The sequence below is a fragment of the Pseudonaja textilis genome, chromosome 8 (genome assembly GCF_049901715.1).
Source record: "Pseudonaja textilis isolate UNSWEBS1 chromosome 8, rPseTex1.2, whole genome shotgun sequence".
In the NCBI taxonomy this organism is placed as follows: Eukaryota; Metazoa; Chordata; class Lepidosauria; order Squamata; family Elapidae; genus Pseudonaja; species Pseudonaja textilis.
In genome coordinates this window covers 40723751-40743171 of record NC_141997.1, presented here as the reverse complement: position 1 = coordinate 40743171, position 19421 = coordinate 40723751, and the positions used below count along the sequence as shown (strand labels likewise).

At 45.2% G+C, this 19421-nt stretch overlaps 1 protein-coding gene across 3 annotated transcripts in view; it reads right to left on the bottom strand.

The window, feature by feature from the left end:
- The window catches only part of TBC1D4 (TBC1 domain family member 4), a 107159-nt gene that overhangs the window by 13212 nt on the left and 74526 nt on the right, over positions 1 to 19421 (bottom strand). For 2 of the 3 annotated variants that reach the window (XM_087938018.1, XM_026705308.2), the window contains exons 11-12: positions 7946 to 8106; positions 4605 to 4814 (exon numbers count right to left, since the gene is read on the bottom strand). In XM_087938018.1, the coding sequence (XP_087794144.1) occupies positions 4605 to 4814; positions 7946 to 8106 (371 nt within the window). Of the gene's footprint in view, positions 1 to 4604; positions 4815 to 7945; positions 8107 to 14326; positions 14477 to 19421 lie in introns of all 3 variants that reach the window. The other variant, XM_087938017.1, reaches the window with a different exon arrangement.

Genomic DNA, 19421 nt, shown 5'->3' with positions numbered 1-19421 from the left:
GCTAAATATGGCATGCTTCTCGCGTTAAATGCAACACCTGAAGCACAGTGGTTCCTTTGTCTATGGTCAGAAGGTGAGAGAAGGCCCTCTTTTCCATCACAGAAGGATGGATCTTCAAGGAGTTCTCTCCCATTACCTGGGAGAGATAGCAGTGACTGGTCCGATTGCAGGGGTGCTTATAATTAATTGATCACAGATGGGCAAATCCAGAATGGGAGAGGGACTTCCTGAAGCACTCTCGGGATCTAAACCAGGGTTAACACAATTCATTACTTGGTGCACAGGAAGCAACTGAGAAGCATGGCAAGTCCTTCAGGAAAGCATCTCAGGCGGAGCCTGTTCCTAACCATAGTCAGATAGATCAGGTAGCCTTGGAGTACAAATCAGTAGGCTTTTGAGGAGACTGATAGAGATCTTGCTTGGTTTTCTCCACCCCGATGCTTCAGGTGTTGACACAACTCAACAGAGATCTTTAAGCAGTCAACCTCCCAAACACCTGGATGTGCAGGTACAGAATGTGTCTCTGTACAAACCCAGGCACAGGCTGGAACGGGACAACTCACAATGCCAACTCGCTGCTGCCAATTCACCATGGCCAACTCGTTGCCGGACCATTGGTCATGAGCAACTCGCCCTGGGACAACATGCCACGGGACCAGGCGGGTGGTATTCTACCAGTTCGGCCCAGTTTGACCGAACCGGTAGCTCTGAGGATCATCTGTGAGCGAACCGGTTTGCTCCGATGATCGGCTGCTGGGCCTCCCTGCCTGGGCTCTATACTGACCATTATTTCCTGGTTTTGAAGCTCAGCTGCTTCGCGTGGCTCAACAGTTTGCCGCACATCAGCTGTTGAACACACAGGGAGAGTGCAGGATTTCAGGAGGTCACTATCAAACCCTCTGTGCGCGTGCAAAGCACGGATGCACACACAAAGTGCACCCACCAAGCTATGCCCACAGAACCGGTGGTAAAAAAAGTTGAGTCCCATCACTGCATAAGACCATTCAACAATTCAATTTAATGATTCAAAATAATGTAAAAAATGATTTTCACTTTTGTCATTGACATTTTCCTTTGTCCCTCCTTTTGCATCCTTTCTCTAACGATTCTACGCCACCCTTCCTTTGATGTTAAGTGTTAACTCTCGTCTCGCAGTGAGTTGTATTGTGGTGAGTTGGCTATGGCAAGATGGCCGTGGCAAATTGTTATGGACCCTATACAGGCAGAGGTGAGGAAGCAGTTAAGCTGCGCATCTTACTGTGGTTTCTCCTCTGACTCTTCCGCAGAGGCCGGCTCGAAGGAGAATGAGACCATTCCTGGCACGTCGGGAATTATTAACCCCGAACTGCCAGCAGAACAGGCTTCAACTGGGGACAGCTTGTGGACCAGTGAAGAAGAGGGGGAGGAGCTGCCTGCTGTGATGGATCTCAGAGCATGCAGAGAAATGGAGGTCTGCCAGATTGCTCGGGAAAAGGCCCTGCTCCTTTTGATGGGCTGCAGCGGGAGCTATTTCGCACGGCAGGCAGAGGGAGGCGTTGCGTCATGGTTGCCTGTTCATTTGTGTTTCCCGACACTCCGAATTTCGATAACCTGTGAGCTAACGTGGATGTACTTTTAAATTTTGCCCGGGGGAGTGGGGTTATGTTCATTTATTAGACTCACTGTTTGAGCAGCTTGCTATCTACGTTATGGATTAATTGGCGTTTGCCTGGGGAATTAATCTGGCCTTGCTCGTGGCTGGCCTCAGTTGGGACAGTATTAAAGCCAGGTAAAGAGAACTGCTGGGGAAAGACCAATTAAACCCTCCATAAACCACACCGATGTGTGAGTGCGAGTGAGTGGGGCAGCACACTTACCTTCTGTAAAACAAAGCTTCCTTCAAACTCCTCGATAGCATTAGGAAGAACAGGAAGCGTTAAAAAGTTGGTTAATCGATTTCATTAAGGTGGATAAGGTTACAGAAGAAAAGCAGAGATGGGGGAAATTAGAAGAAAAGCAACTTCCAGCTACAGAAACTTTGTCGTTTTCCTACTGCAGCCCTTGGGCTTGTCCTGCACGGTGGTTGCCAAGGAAACAGCCCCGCTGGCCATCAACAGGAAGCCGAAATACGCAGGAGTCAAAATTTCAACTCAGCCAGAATTCCCAGCGCCCCTCTTGGTTATTTTCTCATTTTCCCCCTTTCACATTCATCACGGGAGGGAAAGAAAATAAATGGCTTCATGCTTTTTAGTTCATAATGCCCGCCGATTAGAACACGCTTCATTCTCCGAATATATTCTCAGCATTATTTCCCCTGGATCTCCCTCGACATCAGTTAAATGGTATATCACCCAAATGGTCTTATGCATCACCCAGGCGTTCAAGCGAGATATTAAAGGAGAAATAAAAGGAAGCGGCGAACTCTGCAACAGAGGGGAACCAGGCAGAGGTGGTGTTCATCAGGTTCGGATCAGATCTGGAGAACCGGTTGCGGAAATTTGGAGTAGTTCGGAGAACCGGCAAATCCCACCTCTGACTGGCCCCGCCCCCAATCTATTCTCCGCTTCCCGAGTCCCAGCTGATTCGCTGGGTCTTCTTTGGTTGCCCTGCACAGGAGAACGGAGCTGGAAAGCAGGTTAGTGAGAAGGGAATGGGAATTTTGCAGAAACCTTCCCGTCACGCCCACCAAGCCATGCCACGCCCACCAAGCCATGCCACGCCCACCAAGCCATGCCTACAGAACCAGTAGTAAAAAAAAAATTTGAATCCCGCCACGGATGCTATGATCAACTTGGCTGGGAAGGCAGGGGAGGCAGAAACTACACTTAGGCTATTGCAAGGTCCATAGTGGGACTTTGACATTATTCCCATGGTCAAACTGGGCATGTGCTGGGCATTTGCTGAAGCACACCTTCTGCAGAGTAACCAATTTGGACCCTGCCTTCTGGGAACATCAGAGTCTGAGGAAAGATGCTGGAAGGGCTGGAAAGTGTTCAGAACCCTGCAATCATTCTGCTTCCATCTCTTCTTCTCCCATCTTCAGGTATGAAACTGTTATGACTCCCCTTCAAAATTCAAATGAACAAAACAGAAAGCAGCCGTTTCACAATTAAATCAAATGGAAAGAAGTCTTACAAGATAATGGCTGGCAGAAACCACAGCATAAATCTTTACTCTGTCCGGCAAACCAGTCCTGGCAATAAATCTCCAGTCTCAGAGCTTCTTGCTGTAACGTCCTCACTCAAATAGTCATTTTGTTCCTGGCAAAATTACCAGCCCAGCTGTGTCCTTTTATACTCATTGAGGCAACGTGCTAATTTACTGACTCGCCCTCCTCCTTCATTCCAGCTGAGTTTGCCTTCTCAAATGTCTTCTGTTCCTTACATTTAACCACAAATTTTCCAAGTTCTCATCTCCACTAGAAGACTCTCTCAAAACTTCCCTGTCAGCCATTCCCGGCTGTTGATCAGATAAGGAACCAGAGGAGGTCAAAGGTCCTGTCAATTCTAATACATCAGGTCTGTCGTCCTTTGTCACGTCCATCTCCTCATCCTGGTTATCAGTCCAATCAGTAAGCCAGGCTGGCTCATATTTTTCTGCCATGACCTCCTCACTTGAACTCGTATCAGTCACAGGAGCTGAATCCAAGCCCGGAGCCACAACATGAAACTATCAGCAATAGCGACCATCAGTTTTCCCTTCCTCTTGATGACCAAGTCTAAATAATAATAAACAGGTGAAGCAACTCTAAATCAGAGTTTCCCTGCTGCAGCTGCGAATGGGTCCAGGATGCAGATGGGGAGTTTCCAGAGAACATGTCCTAAGGAAGGTCAACCTGTGCCAACATGTTCTTGATATCTCCTCACTTCATTCTAAGCAAGGGAGGTTGAGAAACCCAAGCAGGTCCCTCATCACTCAACATCTTCAGACCGAGAATATTAAGGGGTTGTCCTCAAATCACATGGCTGTTGGTACAGCGTTCTTGAAGGAATGAAAAACATCTAAAACAGCCTCTGATGTCTTCTCCTGCTTGGCACTGATGGCAAAGACCAACAAAGCAGCCACGAGGACCTCTTCTGCCCAGGCTGACGTGCCCACCACTAAACTAAACATCTGATCCACTGAACCATGTTTAGAAATTGGTATGGGAAGAAGAAGCAAGCAAATAGGCTGGTTTTACAGGAAGGAAGGAAGGAAGGAAGGAAGGAAGGAAGGAAGGGAGGGAGGGAGGGAGGGAGGGAGGGAGGGAGGAAGGAAGGAAGGAAGGAAGGAAGGAAGGAAGGAAGGAAGGAAGGAAGGAAGGAAGGAAGGGACCATCAAGATAGAGAGAATAAATAACAGGGGAAGACTGTTTTCTTGAACAGAAACATAATTAAGAGGCAATAGGAAAACAAAAGATAATTTTGAGGAGCTGATCTTCTATAGAAAGATCATACCCAGGCACATCCAACTGCTTTCCATACTAAAATGAAAAGATGGGTTTGTGATTCTTGTAACTACTATTTAATGAGTCCTTAAAAAAAAAAAAAGAAAGATCCTGGAAAGGCAGAGTATGTCCACAAATGCCCCCAGGAAGTCTTCCATCCCCCTCGGGACCCCCTGGCTAGCCTGCATCCTGCACCAACCTTCCAGTTTCTGGTTTTCCTTCTCCATCCGGAGGAGAAGGATCTGCTGGTGGATTGCTTTTCTCCACAGGCTCTGCAGCTCCTCCGAGTTCTTCTTCTCTCCGCTCTGATCTTGAACATCCTCATTTTGCAAGAGGGAAACCAGGGGCACTTCGTCAAAAGACGGTGGAAGCGGGGATAACGGCAGCAGTTCTTTTTCATCACAGCCATCTGGGAAGAACCATTTGGTTAACCATGAATTCTGCAAATGGTATCCAGTATCTGTACATGGGGTCGGCTTTAAAGAAACACAGCCCAACCCTAATTGTGTATTTTGGATGCTGCCCTATCCACCCCGTTATCTCTGTGTTACACTTCCCCCATTCTAGATAGATAGATAGATAGATAGATAGATAGATAGATAGATAGATAGATAGATAGATAGATAGATAGATAGATACAGACGGTAAGATAGAGACAGACAGACAAGACAGACAGACAGCAAATAGATGGTGCATAGATGATAGACAGACAGAGGGAGAGATGATAGATGATGATACATAGATGATGGATGGATAGATGCATAAATAGATACACAGAGACAGACCGACAGACAGATGATACATAGGCAATGGATGGATGGAGAGACAAACAGACAGACGATAGATGATGCACAGGTGATATAGGATAGATGGAGGGAGAGAGAACTGTCTCCTGTTCAGAAATTAAAAACAAGAAAGAACACTTAGTATTTTGGGGTTTCAGATTCTATTATTTTAGATTTATTCTGCTGTTTTGACCCCTTTTCCTTGCCATGCAGTGCTGGGTCAGCAAGAATGGGTCATTTTCTCACACTCAGTACCCCTAACAAGTACAGATATAGGCGACACCTTTTAACACCGACTAATAACACAATAGGGCTTTCATAACTCTCTGCCTAAAGGGCTCCCTAGCAGGATCTTTTGTTTATCATCAATCAGGCTTTGAAGTAGTTGGAAATAAAAGGAAACCAAGCACACGCCTCTCTCTCCTGGCCAAGGGCCCTTCAGAGGTATGAGCTCATGGTTGAAAAAAGCCTTACATTATGAATCCCTTTCAGTGTAGCCTCCAAAGCAGCTGTTGGCAGAAGCTGGGGCGTCATTGTCTTTTATGAGCACCCACAGCAGAAACACTGACGGTACCCATGTTTTTCTTTATTATCCCAGAAAAGGGACAGATGTAAGATCTCTCACGCTTTACATTTTAGCAAGAAATATAGAAGAAACATTATTCCTTTTTTTTTTCCCCCTGAGGATCAATCCAGAGGTAAATCTTAAGTTTAGATCGTATTCACAAGCTCCCTGCTAAAACTAAAGCCAAGTCAACTCCAGGTGCACTCAAGCAGGTATTGTAAGCAGAAATAAGAATACGGATATCACGCCTGAAAGAATGTTAACGTATGCTGGACTTTATTAGGGAAATACCAGAGATGCTACTTTCTGTCCAGTCCTTAATTTAGAAACTACTCTAAACTTTAACGATTGGCAGCTTTGGCGAGAAAAGCATCTCGAGAAGAAGAAATCATTGCAATCACGAAAGCTGAATTTACATTTCAACTTCTTATCCCTTCTTTGAGATTACTTGATGACTGGCACATCATTCAATTTATTTAACCTAGATCAATGTTTCTCCACCTTGGAGCTCTCGCCTCACAATCAGGGGGCTGTGAGTTCGATCCTAGGTAAGAGGCAGATATTTCTCTCTCTGGGCACAATGAGAATATATCTGCTGAACAAAACTCCACATCGGCATCAGGAAGGGCACCCGGCCATTAAAATGCTCTGCTAGATCCATTCAGTTGCTCAGACTCCACCGCGCAAGGGATAATGGGGGTTGTTAAATGATTGTGATGTTTCTCCACTTTGGCAACTTGAAGTGGTGTGTGGACTTCAGCTCCCAGAATTCCCCAGCCAGCATGAAATCCGCAATGCTTAAAGTGTCCAAAGATGGAGATTATTGTTAGGGATTGTAACTCCCAAATGGGTTTTGACATTTTCACTTTGGGAATGTTAAACTCAACCAAGCCTAAAGATCATCGCCTTTCTCACTTTCAAATAAACGTGAAAACAGATGAAGAGAAATGGTGCGCTGCTGATCGACAGACCTACGTCAATCTGTTCTTGAATCCTGGCCATCGCCTGCAAAGCTTCTGAAAAGTTGAAAGACTACATCACCTGCAAACAAAGTGGCAGGACCACTTTCCTGGTATCACGGAAGAAAGAATCCATCCCTCATTACTTCACTTTGGTATTGACTAAATGGTCACCCCGGTCAATCATATACTCAGGTTGATGGTTTACACGAAGGCAACCAGGTATTCCAATCCTGGGGGTCATCTAATGAAAGAACACTCTGGAACCTCTCCCAAAGGTGCTTTTTCAAGAGGTAAACTGGACTTTCTGGTTTTTCTCTGACGAAGTTTTGCTTCTCATCCAAGAAGCTTCTTGCATAAGAAGCGAAATGTTTTCTAAGAAAAACCAGAAAGTCCAGTTGCCTCTTGAAAAAGCACTTTTGGGACAACCATGAACCCGGATGACCGAGAATCTCCATAGACCACTGTCATGCCCCTGTCGGAATCTGATTCGGAGGGGGAGGCTGAACAGCCGACAGGGAGTGGGAGTGTGGCTCCATTGGCTGTGGAGGAAACTGGGGAAGGGCAAAGTTCAGCTGGGTAGAGCAGGGGAGAGGTAGAGCAAGAGAGAAGGAATTCAGAGGAAGACCCAGGCCCACCCTCTCTTCATCCTAGGACACGCAGGGAGGAACGGAGAAGGGAGCAACGTGAGTTGCATGGCTTATGGGGGAGGAAAGGGCCCTGACTCCCTTCATTAGCTGCACCTGGGAACACAGTGTTTAAAAAGGGAAGCTGCTCGCAGTAAGTTGCTGGGAGCAAATCGTGAATTTATCTGGTATCATCGTGGCTTATCTGTATTCCTGGCATCTTCCCAACTGTGTGAGTGTTGCCGTGCTTTCAAGTCTGAAAGTCCTTCTCCTGCCCTGTCAAATTAATTACTGCAGCTTTGTTTGTTTGGATTTTTAGTTACGGTCTGTATGTAGCTTGTTTTGGACTGAATTTTCTACAGTTAAAGGCTGTTCCTGGGAGAGTTTTTCTCCAGCCGAAGCTAACCTGGCCGTTGGAGGCAAAGTTGGAGATAATACAGGGACTCTCCTTGCTTATTTGACTATGTTGCTGTTGTGCCCCACCACGGGTCATCACAGGCACTTTAGAAGCTAGATGTGAATCTTCAAGAGATACCCATCCCTTAAAAGAGAAAAGGCAGCCCAACTGTACTGCCTGAACCATTTTCTCCGAGGTAGACACCGACCTTGCATCTGCATGGCCGAAGGAGACTTCTTCATGGGTGATGCCACCCTTAGGAAGATCCTCTGCCGCCAGGAGATCCGACGGGGGGCCAGGGTGAGACCACCAGCATTTAGAGAATCGCTGCTACACACCGAGGAAGTCCTCTTCCTTTTCTCCACATCGCTGCAGGAAGGACCAGGAGGAACAAAACACAACGCAGGTCACTAAAAAGCAGCCCATCTTGGGAACACTGAGCTGTGGCCCATCCAAAGCCAGCAAAAGCATTCATACACCCAAGATTGCATTCAGTCACCCGGATCAGGGGCGGCCCAGAGATTTCATGGGGGGACCTGCCATCATTTCATCCCAAGAGAACCTCCAGTGGTACATGACAACCACAAGAAAACCTGCTGGCTTGCCTTCTTCACTGCCTTTCCTTTTTTTTCAGTTCTTTCAAGGGGTGGGCTTCAAAAATTTTAGCAAAGGGTTCTCTGCCCAGTTGCTGGGTGGGTGTGGCCTAGTCGGCCTCCTACACCATGGCGGGGTGTGTGTGCATTTTTACCCTCCCCGGATTCTGGAGGCTTTCTGGAAACGAGCCCATTTCCGGCCCTTTTGAACTTCCAGGAGGCCCATTTTTCACCCTCTCCGAGCCTCTGCACACACCCTGCCCTTACCTGCATCCAAAATGGACTGCATGGGGAATCCTGAGAGGGGAGGGGCAGGGTGGGCGGGGCCAGCCAGGAGTGGCATTTGGGGGGGTTCTCTAAACGGCGCAGAATCTTAGCTACGGTCTCACCTGAACCCCTGCAAACCAACAAGCAGTCCAGCCTTGATTCTTTACTACAACTTCGTGTACTTGACGTTAACCTACGTCTCAGTCCAGGATTTGATTTTTCAGTCCTGGAGCTAAAACCCGTTCTATAAAAGGGCCTCAAACCAAAACTAAAAAAAGGAAGCGATCTTAAAAAAAGAAAAAGAAAAGAAGATAATTGAGTTAAAAAGGAGGAGGAATACGTGAGTTTGAGAGACGCAACATTTTGGGTATTTTTTTGTTTTTAAAGGAAGCTGCACTGAAGCATCGAAAAGAGTCACCTTTTTTGGTAATTGGAAGAGGGAATTGGTTTCCTCCTCCTACACAATTGTGGGAAGTGGCCGAATAGACCAGTCTTTAACACTTTGGTGGCTCTTTCCATAAAGCAAAACACACTTGTGTTTATTTGCAAAAAGCGAGAGAGAGACCGGGCTCCCTCACAAAGGTTATGAAAGCTGAGCAGAGAAACATAAACATTTCAAAAACCCCAGAGAAGCATCAGGGCTGGAGAGGGAAGAGACTGAAGGATCTTCCTCCACGGTACTCCTGGGAGAACTTTTCTGGAGGCCTTTTTCTTTCTTCTCTTCCCTCAAGGGAAAGGCTGGACATGAATAAATAGATGGCTTTTAAAAAATAAAGCGAGTAACTAGGGCTGAACCGCCATCTCTAAAAATCTGCCTCTCCTGCAGTTACAACAAGTTGAAGCCCACCTCTTTAGGGGTAAAGGTGCCCAGGTGTGTCTAGGTAGAAGTGCTCGACTCCGTTTCTTAGCCGAGGGAGCCAGTGTTGCCTGAAGACAATTTCCATGGTTGTGCAGCTGGCATGACTATATGCCAAGGTGCACAGAACCAGTGATGGGATTCTACCAGTTTGGTAGGGAACCTAATGCCCACAAACGCACATGCGGCTTTCCAAACACCAGTTAAGGCTCTTCCGCACCAATTAGCCGAGAGGATAAAGAACAGAAAAGCGCATTGGAGATCCTGCGCTTTTCTCTTCTTTCTCCTCTCAGCTGATCATCAGAGCTTTTCTTTTACTACTGGTTCAGCCAAACCGGTAGCAGAGGTGGTATTCAGCAGGTTCTGACCAGTTCTGGAGAACCGGTAACACAAAAATTTTGAGTAGTTCAGAGAACCAACAAATGCCACCTCTGATGGGGGATTTTACAGTATCCTTACCCTGCCACGCCCATTAAGCCACACCCACAGAACCGGTAGTAAAAAAAATTGAATCCCACCACTGGCCGGTAGCTATTGATTTGGCCGAACTGGGCTAAACCAGTAGCATTTCACCACTGCACAGAATGCTGTTACCTTCCCACCGAAATGGTACCTATTTATCTACTCGCATATGCATGCTTTTGAACTGCTAGGAGGGCAGGAGCTGAGAAATGGAAGGGGAGGTCACCCCGTCATGTGACACTCGGGGTCTTGAACCCTGGATGTCAGCTGACAAGCTCAGTGTCTTTAACCACTGAGCCATCAAGCCCCCACCAGCTTTAAATCTTCAACAGCCGTAGGAATGGTTGAACAAGAACAATAAGGGAGAAAAAAACCTATAGGCATAGCTCACCAGTCCTAAAATGGTTAGGAACAGCAAACTTCCAAAAAGAGAATTAGCAGTATCAACAATTTGGCTTTAAATTGCCCCTGAAGCTATAATTCAAACAAGCATTCAGATAAGCTCTTCTGGAAGTTAAATATGTTTACAGTTTAATCATTCTCATTTTTCCTCTGGCAGTACAAAAAAACTCTTAATAGTTGTTAACATAATGCAAAACATTCCTTCCCTTGGGAGCCTGGATCATGGTTGTTCTGTTTTTTTTTTTTTTTTAAAAATGGTATTAAGTCAAACAGCAAAACCATTAATGCATTATAATAGTAATTACTTCCAAACACAACTTTCTTTGAATACCACACGGCTCAACATTATTCTTAAGCAAGTGTGTAAGAGGCACAAGGAATTTCCAAAGAATTAGCCCACAATAAAACCCTGTTTTTATTTCAAACAGCTGCAAGACCCTGTTAGGAGTATGTATTCAGACTTGTCTACACTCAAGGGAGAAATTTTTGCAGAACTTTGCTATCCAAAATATATCATACTTACAAAGCTACTTTCTTCTTCCTGTTTCATGAGCTACTCTGAGCTTCTCCAAAAACGAAGTGGGCATTTCTACCACCCTCCATAGACCTTTGCAACAACACTCCATGCCTGTCACCCAAAATTATGTTGTCATTATTTTTCTGTGTTCAACAGCAATACTTCTGCTTTGATCCAGCTGACCCAAGAGAAATTTTTATGCCGATGCTAATATTTGCATTTTCTATTTTGCCTTTGCTTTCAGTTCAACTTCTCTTTTCCTTAGAGGAAAGGCATTAACTTAAAGCATCCAAACCAATGCTTTTGTCTGCACTCTTTGAAAAGAGTAAAAACACACACATGCTCTGGGAGAAAAAAAACAAAACAGCAGGCAAATGTTCAGTGAAGTTGAGATAAGCCATGAAAACATTTCTCCCAAGGCTGCCTGGTTAGAAGCAGCTTCAATTCATTCACCCGGCTAGCTTGGAGATCTCTTTCATCCCCTTATGTTGTGGGGACTGGTGGCAACTGGTGGACTTCAATTCCCAGAATTCCCCAGCCAGCCTGGCTAGCTGAGGTAATTTTGGGAGTTGATGTCCACAAGTCAAAGTTTGCTAAATTTGAAATTAGCTTGTTTTAAGCTGTGGTATAATCCCACAGGTACATTCTGGGATTGCCCTAAAATTAAGCGGGATGCATGAACCTTCGGTTCAAAACCTAGGCACGTCTCAATCGTTAGCGAGTCCATCAACTTAAGGTGCTTGCAAAATACAAATGTTGTATTTGTTTTCCAAGGCAGGATGGATCAGAAGGTTGGGTGCAAGGTTTTGCTTTGGATTTGGAAGAGCGGCTTCAGAAATCACAGCTTCCTTAACTGTGTTACTAACTTAGCAACCACGGTGCTTCACTTAACAACAAAATGGGGCAAAACTCACTTAACAACTGTCTTACTTAGCAACGGACATTTTGGCTCAATTTGTGGTCGCCCTACCTGTGTTTCAAATGACCTGGAAGACAAAGAATAATTTTCTACTGGCTTTGATTCAATGATTACCCCAGCAACTTTGGGACAGATGAACAGGCAGTTGGAAACTTTACAACGGGTAGCCAATCCACAATATGTTCTGAACTGCTTCTCCCTGAAAACTGGAGAAACCTTTTTAACGTTCTAGACCATCACCCGGAAGAAAAACGTAGGTTGGAATGACTGCTTGTGGCTCTCATCTTGATTAAATGAATAAAGTTCTTAAATCTTCCCTTAGACCAGGGGTGTCCAACCTTGGCAACTTTAAGACTTGTGGACTTCAACTCCCAGAATTCCTCAGCCAGCAAAGCTTAGACTAAAGAGGTAAGGCCCAGTTCAAGAGAAGGTACCATAGATCCCGATACGTTAAAAACAGAGGTGGTATTCAGCAGGATCTGATCAGTTCTGGAGAACCAGTAGCGGAAATTTTGGGTAGTTCGGAGAACTGGCAAATACCACCTCTGACTGGACCTGCCCCCATCTATTCTCTGCCTCCTGAGTTCCAGCTGATCGGCTGGGTCTTCTTTGATTGCCCTGCACAGGAGAACGGAACTGGAAAGCAGGTTAGTGGGGTGAGAAGGGCGATTTTGAAGTAACCTTCCCCCAGGAGTGGGGAGGGAATGGGGATTTTACAGTAGCCTTCCTTTGCCACGCCCACCAAGCCCTGCCCACAGAACTGGCAGTAAAAAATTTTGAATCCCACCATTGGACTTAAAACTTCAATCGTATGGAATTTTTATGGAGTCAAAAAGGCTTAGTGGAACGGTGAAGAGATTGGCTTACATCTAAACTCATCAAGTAAGGTCAGAGAGAAGCTTACATCTAAACTCATAAACTAATAGGGCGGACTGAATGTCTATCTTCAATTCTTGTTCCTTCAACTTTAACGTTGACACCATAAAGGTCATTCTACACTCCGGGAATGACCCAGAGGCATAAAAACCAGAGGGCTGGACTCTTCCAAGAGCTCAGAGTTGCTTTGAACCACGAGATGGGCAGTAAAGAAATTTAATTCAAATCAACTTAATTTAATAGCTGGGTTCATACGCAAGACAGCCAAGGCACACTTTTTAAAAAAGATGAAGACATCACCTTCCACCACCACCATCACACCCCAATCAAAACATGCCTGAAATGTCCCTTTGTGTCCTGTATGAAGCTAAGCTGGCTGATTCAAAAGTGCACTGTGAAAATGAGACCCTCGGCCCGGAGTGCATCCCTACCAGGTGGCTGCAGGTGGCTGAAATTGTGCTATTTGCAGTGTTAAAAAACAAACACACACACACAAAAACCCATGCCAAGATTCGTCACACTTTGTCACACAGCAAAAATACCAAAATGCTCGTTAGTAGACCGTTAAAATGATCAACATTGCCAGTGCTTTCCGTACCCCAAGAAAACCCTGCATGTTTAAAAAAAAAAAAACTTTTAACGTTAACCAGCAATAATGTAAATTGAAATTATTTGTTTTTGGGTTTTTTTAAATCAAATAGCTTTTTTCAAGGTCAAGCAATTTTACAAACTCTGGCAAGTTTACCTTCACTATTGTAAGGTTGTCTCAGCCTTCTGTCCTTCCCAGGTCAGTAAAATGAGGACCCAGATTGTTGGAGGGCAATATGCTGACCCTGTAAACCACTTAGAGACGGCTATAAAAGCACTGTGAAGCAGTACATAAGTCTAAGTTCTATTGCTATTAAGCAACACGTGCTTAAATTAGCTGTGGGAGGGCTATTAGGAACCCTGCCAAATTGTCTGTCCTGACCCCAAACCACAAAAGGATTGAAAAATTCTCTCACACTTGTCCAGGACAAGTGAGTAAACAAAGAGAGACTTATGAGAAAGCCACAAAGCCTATATGGTCTTCACCTTAAAGGTTCCCCTTGCACACACGTGGTAGTCATTTCCGGTTCTAGGTGGAGGTGCTGATCTCTGTTTACAAAACTGAAGAGCCAGCGCTGTCCGAAGACGTCTCCGTGGTCATGTGGCCGGCATGACTAAATGCCGAAGGTGCACAGAATGCTGTTCCCTTCCCACCAAAGTGGTGCCTATTATTCTACTTGCATTTTTTAACATGGTTTCGAACTGCTAGGTTGGCAGAAGTTGGGACAAGTAACGGGAGCTCATTCCATTACGTGGTGCTAAGGATTTGAACCGCTGAATCGCCGACCTTTCTGATCGACAAGCTCAGCGTCTTAGCCACCGAGCCCCCACGTCCCTTACAAAACAAAGCTTTAAAATCTGGGTAACCATGAATACTAGGAAGGACCTCCTATGTCTCACCCTACGGTGGGTACGGCAATGTTGATGTGTACCAAAGTGGCATCAGCGTTGATGAGTGGGAGGGTCATGGGAAGCCCAGCCTCTGCCTGCAGCTCTGAAGATGTGCATCAGGCAGGGATGTTCATGTGATGCATCCTAAGCAGCCAGTGAGGCTCTGACAAGCCAGACAGGTGGAAATGCGGTGGGCCAGGCAGGCACAATGCTCTCACCTCCTGGGGGGATCACCTTCAGGTAGAGAAGACATCTTCCCAGAGCTCTGGTACAAGCTTTTCAGGAAAGAAGGGGCAGAAAAAGAAGAAGGGAGACCGGGCAGCACCGAAGACTCACTTTCACTGCGGGTACGTCGGGCAACTGCCGGCCTGGCAGTGGGCAATAAGAAAAAAGGAGAGCAGTAAGTTCTAGTCCAGTCTTTAAGAGAGGCCCAATCAGAGGTGGCATTCAGCAGGTTCTGACCAGTTCTGGAGAACCAATAGCAGAAATTTTGAGTAGTTTGGAGAACCGGGAAATCCCACCTCTGACTGGCTCCGCCCCCATCTATTCTCCGCCTCCCGAATCCCAGCTGATTGGCTGGGTCTTCTTTGGTTGCCTTGCACTGAAGAACGGAGCTGGAAAGCAGGTTAGTGGGGTGGGGCGGGAATGGGATTTTGCAGTAACCTTCCCCTGCCACGCCCACCAAGCCACACCCACAGAACCGGGAGTAAAAAAAAAAATTGAATCCCACCACTGGGCCCAATCTCTCATCTACATCCACTGCAAAAAAGGTAAGAGTTAACCTGAGTTGCAACGGGGCGTTATCACCGAAACAGCATGCCAATGAGGTTTAGGACAACTCTCCATAGCCAACTCACTGCGGTCAACACACCGCGGCCCACTTGCCATGGGCCAACTCACTGCAGGACAATTCAATGCCATACTGTTTCTTTCAGTTCCTTTTATTATTGGTGACCACCTTTTCGTCGAAATTATTGTGAACGCTTGAATTTCTGGGTGGACTTTATTTTATTATTATCATTAGCTGTGGTTCCATTGAAATTAATTTAATTCTTCTGTTTACAAAGATGAATCTCTGTAGCTCAGGATTGAAATGAGGGGTCCTTGGCGCTCTCTTGAGCTCGCTCGTTTTCTTCCAGACGTTTCATTGCCCAGCTAGGTAGTATCTTCAGTGCTAGAAGGAGTGGGATTTGCAAGGAGGAGGAGGAGGAGGAGGAGGAGGAGGAGGAGGAGGAGGAGGAGGAGGAGGAGGAAAAAAGGGGGGATTGTGGGGTCTTTGGTGCCCTCTAAGCTTATCTGTTTTCTTGCAGACATTTCAATACCCAAACTAGGTTAACATCATCAATGCATACTTGTATTTGTTGAATTGTCCAATGGCGAATTGGCCACGGCAAGTTAACCATGGCAAGTTGGCCATTTGCGAATGAGCTGAGCTGGGGATATGAGCATTTGCTAAACCGAAGAGGGTGGGCACCCCACCAGAACACAGCCAGAGGATTGATCCCACGTTTAGCTGTGTGTTCCTGTAGTAGAATTAAGAGTTGGTGGGTGGCTTCTTTCGCAGATCTTCAACTTCTCCTCAGTAGCAGAGTGGGTGATCGAATAAATGCCGCCAGAAAAGTGCAGTCATTGCCCAAAACGTTGCTTGAACCCTTGAGCCCTCTTTACGGGAGGTTGTCTTGCACTGAATGGAGGACCCATAAATGACTGCCTAGCTCTCAGATCCATCTGATCTGCAGTCCCTTGGTGATTACAGCTAATCTTCCACTTACAACCATGCAAATAACGGCCATTCCGAGTTACAACAGCACTGAAAAAGTGACTTAAGGCTGCTTTTCACCCCAGGGTCACCTGATCAAAATTCAGATGCTTGGCAACTGGCATGTATTTATGTGTCCTTGGGATCATGGGATCACCGTTTGCAATCTTCTGACAGGGAGCCAGAATCCAGAAAAGCCAGATTCTCTTAAAAAAAACACCATGTTACTAACTTAACAAATGATTAAGTGATTCACTTAATAACAATGGCAGGAAAGACCGTAAAATGGAGGAAAATTCATTTAACCACTGTTTCATTTAGCAATGGAAATTTGGCGCTCCGTTGTGGTTGTGGGTCAAGGATTGCGTGTAAATTACTTAGCAGAGTTGCTACCTGGCAGACAGCATATTTCTCAGAGATTTATGTTTATACACACACCCACACTTGGGTTTCCAGATATTGTGCAGTTTGCTTTGTATCGAACCAATAATGTTCGGTTGGGGGTTTTGGGATGTGTTGTGTTTGCAGCGTGCAGGGAGCTAAGCCTTGTTGAGAGAGAACGCACAACATTCAGTCACTTTCGGCAGTGGGATGAGGTCATGTAATTCTAGGCATATTTACACAATTCCACAGAATAAATATTTCACCACAAGTTTAATTATTATTATTATTTTGCTGCACAATGCATTTCTTGGGCTTTTTCTGGGGATGGGGCAATAAGATTTATTTCCACTTTTAAAATGAGGAATAAGGTTTTTTTGGGGGGGAGCGTTTTCTTAGCTCCCCCCCGTCCCCCGCTGCTAAGCAATTCTTGGAAAGAACGGTTTCCATGCCAGAAAAACAACCCGTGGAAAAGCAACATCTAACACAGGAATTGCGGCTCTAATTAGGGAACTGGTTGAGCCAGCGAGCGCCCAGCTTTGCTGTGACAAAGACAAAAGAAAGAAATGCTGGCCTGTTGGGCTATCTAAGCCCTATTCTTGCTCAGGTTTCCTGTGGCGCTGCAAGACTGCAGCCTGAGCTTGAGAAAATATAAACAAAGCAGAGAGGCAGGACACTGACCAAGCGATCACATTTCAAATAAACTGATTTCTCAACTGTTCTGGAAGCAGCGTTCAGGAGAAGTGAAATCTGCAGCTCGCCTAAAGTTCCTATTCCCTCAGAAATAGATGCAATGTTTTTTGGATCTGGACTGGACTTCCTTGGGTTTTTTTTTTTTCTTTTGAAGATGTTTCCGCTTCTTATCCAAGAAGCTTCTTCAGCTCTGACAGGATAGTGTTGTTGTTTTTTTTCCAGGATCCTAACATTCCCCACTCTCCTGTCAGAGCTGAAGAAGCTTCTTGGATGAGAAGTGAAACATCTTCAAAAGGAAGAAAAAACCTTCAAAAGAAAAAGTCCAGTTGCCTTGTGAAAAAGCACTCTTGGGTATAACCATGACCTGGATGGCTGAGAATCTATACAGATTTTTACAGAATTTGGGATAAACACTCTCTGAATTCCAATATTTGAGGGACTGCCACAGAGAGGAAGGGGTCAAGCTATTCTCCAAAGCACCAGAAAGCCAGACAAGGAATAATGGATGGAAATGGATGAATAAGGAGAGATTCAACCTAGAAATAAGGAGGAACTTTCTGACAGTGAGAACAATCAACCAATGGAACAGAAGTTGCCCTCGGAAGTTGTGGGAGCACCATCACTTGAGACTTTCAAGAAGAGATTGGACTACCATCTGTCAGAAATGGTGTAGGGTCTCCTGCTTCGGCAGGGGGTTGGACTAGATGACCTATAAGGTCCCTTCCAACTCTGATTATCTGTTATCTGAATGGTGAGAGGCACCTTGGATCCTGTGCAGGAGCCGCCAAAAAAGCTAATACAATCCTTGGTTGTATAAACAGAGGCACAGAATCAAAATCACATGACGTATTAGTACCACTTTATAAAGCCTTAATAAGGCCACACCTGGAAGACTGCAACCAGTTTTGGTCACCACATCACAAAAAAAGATGTTGAGACTTTGCTGGGGGAAATGCAAAGAAGAGCAACAAAGATGGTTAAGGTCCCTTCCAGCGCTATTCTGTTTGATTCAGAATCTTCCTAGATACTTGTCTCCCAAAAGCCGTGTAGCACCTGAACTGCCAAACTCCCTGTGCACTCTCACCCATCCCTGCCCAAACCTGGGGAGATATTTCAGCCTGACAAGGGAAAAAATAATTGCCGTTTTAGAGACAAACCTACTTCTTTTGGTACTAAGGGTTTGTGCCCTCCTGAGGTGTAAGAATTAAATATCCACAACGTCTCAGGTTTTCGGCTGACAAAGCCTTGAAAAGGTCCCACTGAAGTGAATCCCACTGAAATGGAGATTCCCAGAGGAGACCACAACGTCACAAGAATCTTTGCATACAAGAGTCAACCCCTCTGGGTCTTGTGAAAGCCAGAAGGTGTGTCAACAAGGCAGGGATTAAAACTCCCGCCATATTTCCTCACACGGAGCGGCGTTTGAAGGTGTTCAAAAGTTGCCTCTGCAGCCTGACAAAATAATAGAATAGAATAATAGAAAGCTGACTTCTGGCCAGCTGAAAATGAAGTTTAGGTAACCCTACCATAACAGGTGGCCATAACTGACCCCCAAAATCTCTGTTCTTAAGCGAAACATTTAACAGAATCACAGAGTTGGAAGGGACCTTGGAGGTCTTCTAGGCCAACCCCCTGCCTGGCAGGAAACCCTACACCACTTCAGACAAATGGATATCCAACATCTTTTTAAACATTTCCAGTGTTGGAGCATTCACAACTTCTGGAAATTTCTCCTTAGTTCTAAGTTGCTTCTCTAACATTTTTCATGGCTGAGATTTAAATATATAGAATCTTGGAAATGACTGTTTCATTTTGAACTAGTCACACCTGGCTCAGTGCGTAGAGTCAACGATCAATGTTGAACCTAGACTAATTTTGACCAATTTTGGACTAGAAGACCTCCAAGGTCCCTGAGATTTAAATACATAGGATTTTGGAAATGACCTCTTTCCCCTTCATTTTAAACCAGTCACACCTGTCTCAGTGCACAGGATCAATGACTGATTTTGTACCTCGAAGACTAATTAATGCTGGACCCATTACTATGTTAAGTATTGCAGAATGAATATTAACGTAATAAAGGATGTTGTAATTTTGATTATTGTTTAACAAAGATATTTGTACTGAGACAACACACTGTTCAAAACTGAAGATGAAATGACATTAAAAATTACATATACATATACATACACACACACACACATATATATGAATGACTAATTTTGACCAATTTTGCACTAGAAGACCTCCACAACTCTGTTAGTCTATTATTCGATACTTTCAAGTATCATTTTTATAAAGAGATTAACATATATCCCTCCCAAGAGAGCTGCTGGGAGCTGGACAACATATATTATTATTATTAGAAGGGTACACCTGGCTACTTAAAATACATTGCAACCATCTCATCCCAACTTCAGGACATCTGCATGTCTGAAGGCAACCCTGGCCTTCCTGAGCCAAGGACTTCAGGAGGCTTC